The following is a 2,831-nucleotide window of genomic DNA, read 5'->3' as shown; positions in this document are numbered from 1 at the left end:
CACATTCTTCAACACACAGCTGCGGCCAGCATTTACATCTTCACTAAAACCACCAAGACCACTTTAACCAGTTTGACAACATCCTAGAGTGACAGCTTTCTTCATATATTCACAGCAACAACTAGTCAATTTCATTCTTGATGCATAAAAGTAAATGGCTCTGTCTCGCAAACCGTTTCCTGTTGCCGTAGGCATGCTGCTGACACCGAGGCTGCTTCAACTAGTAGTCAGCAAATAATGCTTCCAAAGATACTTTGAAATGGTTTTGTTTGTATCTTTTTTGGCCATTGTGGCATTGTGAGGAGCTCAGCAAAATGCGGACGAACGATCGAGGGGGATGCTGATAATAGCTAGAGTTGTTTCATTCCAGAATCATTAGCAGGCTACATGTAAACAACAGAACGAGACGTGAGCATCAGCAAGTCTCGTGAGGTTCACATGAGGACCAGAACGTGTCTGAGCGGCTTTTAAGAAAGTTGCTGCGCGTGAGGATCAGTGGCTTATGAGAGTCTGTTTCAGTTATGATGCAGTTTATGTAGGCAGAAGCCGTCAGCGGTTGGTTTTAAGACAGAGTCATTATGTTTCAAACATAATTTCTGGAGAAAACCAGTTCCTAAGGTAGAAACTGGATCCTTGTGGCATTTTGAAAAGCGATGCAATGAATCCTTGACATTCAACACATTATCAATCAGCCCATAAAAGCAGTTAAAATGAAAACAGCCGCACTTAAAGGGTGAAAACACACAGAGTCAGAGAGTAGCTTAATAGAGTAGTAAAACTCTTCACTCCACAGCTTAGCATCCAGAACTACACCATCAGCAAGAATCAATATCGTCATTTTTTACAAACCTTTGAAACAGCTGAACGACAAGGATAATCTTTAGAGCTAACAACACTGATCCCATAATGCTTTAGTCCACAACATCTGAACACTTTTTTACCAGCCTAAAAGAATACCTTATAAAAGAAACACCTTACCGTTTTGAAGTCTTGGTGGTTGCACTCCTGGCCCTGGAAACGGCAGTAGAGCATCATCTCCTTCAGGTCGTGGCCCACTCGTTCAGTGAACTCCCGCATGCTGAAGGGCTTGGGCCGGTAGTTAGTGAAGTTGGATTTATCTGTGAGAAAGGCCAGCACGTGGGGCTCGGCCAGGTGCGGCTCAGGGATCTGCAGATGCACGTCCAGCAGGGCCAACAGTTCCCCAGCGTGGTAGAGGTCGTTCTGCGTGAGACGTGTGAAACGGTAGGCGTTCAGATTGCAGACGGTGACGGCGGGAAACACTAGGCTGCCAGAAACCACAGCATCCACACTCGTGACGTGGGGGTACGAGAGGAAGTAAGCCAGCCTCTCTGTGCTCTCCAGGACGAGCAGAACCAGGCTGGCCAGCAAGGCCGCGCTCCAGAGCAGACGGCGTGAAGTGGAGCGGTGAGAGGAGGAGGAAGAGTAGGGGAAGATGAAGCGTAAACCGTGCAGGGTGCTGCGATGGGCGAAGGACTGCCAAGACGTGGGGCCTCCCAGGCTCCCCATGCCTCCGCTCTCGGTCTCACGGCTGGCCTCGCTTCCACAGCCCTCCTTCAGGTCCATCGCTGACACGCACACACCTGCAGGCAGACACACGGCGATTATCAGTTTAAGCCCGGGCACCTTCTGGCATATGATTCTGGCTATGTTTCACTTCATTAGAGTTTCACAGACACATCAATAATATATCACGGAATACAGAGTCTTTCTTGAAGCGGTGGGTTTGAAACAAACATGAAGAGACACTGTGACACTGTAAGGCTTTATGAAAAAACATAAAACTGAATGTAGAGACCAGTGAGAGAGAGGATTTATATAACATGACCCCACTGACTAAAGAAGCTAAAATGTTTTCAGACACAGAAGGAAGAAAAGGACAAAGCGAAACTGAAAGAAAAAAATAAGAGGAAAGATGGAAATAAAGAGAGAAAGACAGAAGGATGAGATGGATGGATGAAAGATAAAGAGGAAGAAAAATGAGAGAGAAAGACGAAGGCAGGAGGGAAGGCAAGAAGGAAGTCAGGTGGGAGGACAGGAAGGAAGACGGGGTGAAGGAAAGAAGGGAGAAAAATGAGAGAGAAAGGAGAATAAGAAGGCAAAAAGGAAGGCAAGCAGGAAGTTAGAAGAGTGAAGAAGATTGAATGGAAGAAAGAAAGCAAACAAAAAATAAAGGAAACAAGGAAGTAGAGGATAGAAGGAAGAACGGAGCGAAAAAGGAAGGCATAAAATAATAAAAGAAAGAAGAAAGCAAACAAGGAAGGAAAAAGTTGAAGGAAGGAAGAAAGAGAGGAGAGGTAGAATAAGAACGATAGAATTGATGAAAGAAGGAAGGAAGGAAAATGAGAGAGAAGATGGAAGCAAGCAAGGAGAAAAATGTGAAAAAGAAGAACAAGGGAAGAAAGGAGAAAGAATGCAATGGCAAAAATACGTAAGAAAAAAAATAATTTTAGCAGATATAAACTAACACATACGCTCGGACAGAGACAAATCAAGATTCACAGACCCCCTGACATCATAGCCAAACTGTCTCCTGTCCAATCAGAGCGAGCGATACACATACAGAGAGAGAAAGACAGGGTCCATTGAACACTAGTAGACAGAGCTGCTCCTATAAATAAATATCAGGCTGGACCACACACACACATCACTGAGTGAAGGAAGAACAGATCTTGCTCCAGTTAAGCAGTGTGAGAGGGTGGCAATGGAGTGGAAGATGCTGCCCAAGGGTTTCCCTCCGTCTGTCTCTCCACCCACTCCATCACTTCAGCCCCTCCAAATGCCAGGATCCTCCTTCTCTACACCATCTCCCT

At 45.5% G+C, this 2,831-nt stretch overlaps 1 protein-coding gene across 1 annotated transcript; it reads right to left on the bottom strand.

The window, feature by feature from the left end:
* Positions 1 to 978: 978 nt before the first annotated feature.
* Positions 979 to 2,824, bottom strand: LOC122335898 (acid-sensing ion channel 2-like; the record flags this gene model as incomplete). The annotated part of the gene is made up of 3 exons (XM_043233663.1): positions 2,665 to 2,824; positions 2,525 to 2,551; positions 979 to 1,601 (listed from the first exon to the last, which is right to left on the bottom strand). Coding segments are annotated over exons 2-3 (636 nt in total), but the record flags the coding sequence as incomplete, so codon positions are not given.
* Positions 2,825 to 2,831: the final 7 nt, after the last annotated feature.

This window comes from Puntigrus tetrazona, unplaced genomic scaffold (assembly GCF_018831695.1).
Source record: "Puntigrus tetrazona isolate hp1 unplaced genomic scaffold, ASM1883169v1 S000000945, whole genome shotgun sequence".
Taxonomy (NCBI): domain Eukaryota; kingdom Metazoa; phylum Chordata; class Actinopteri; order Cypriniformes; family Cyprinidae; genus Puntigrus; species Puntigrus tetrazona.
This window is presented reverse-complemented; position numbering and strand designations above follow the sequence as displayed.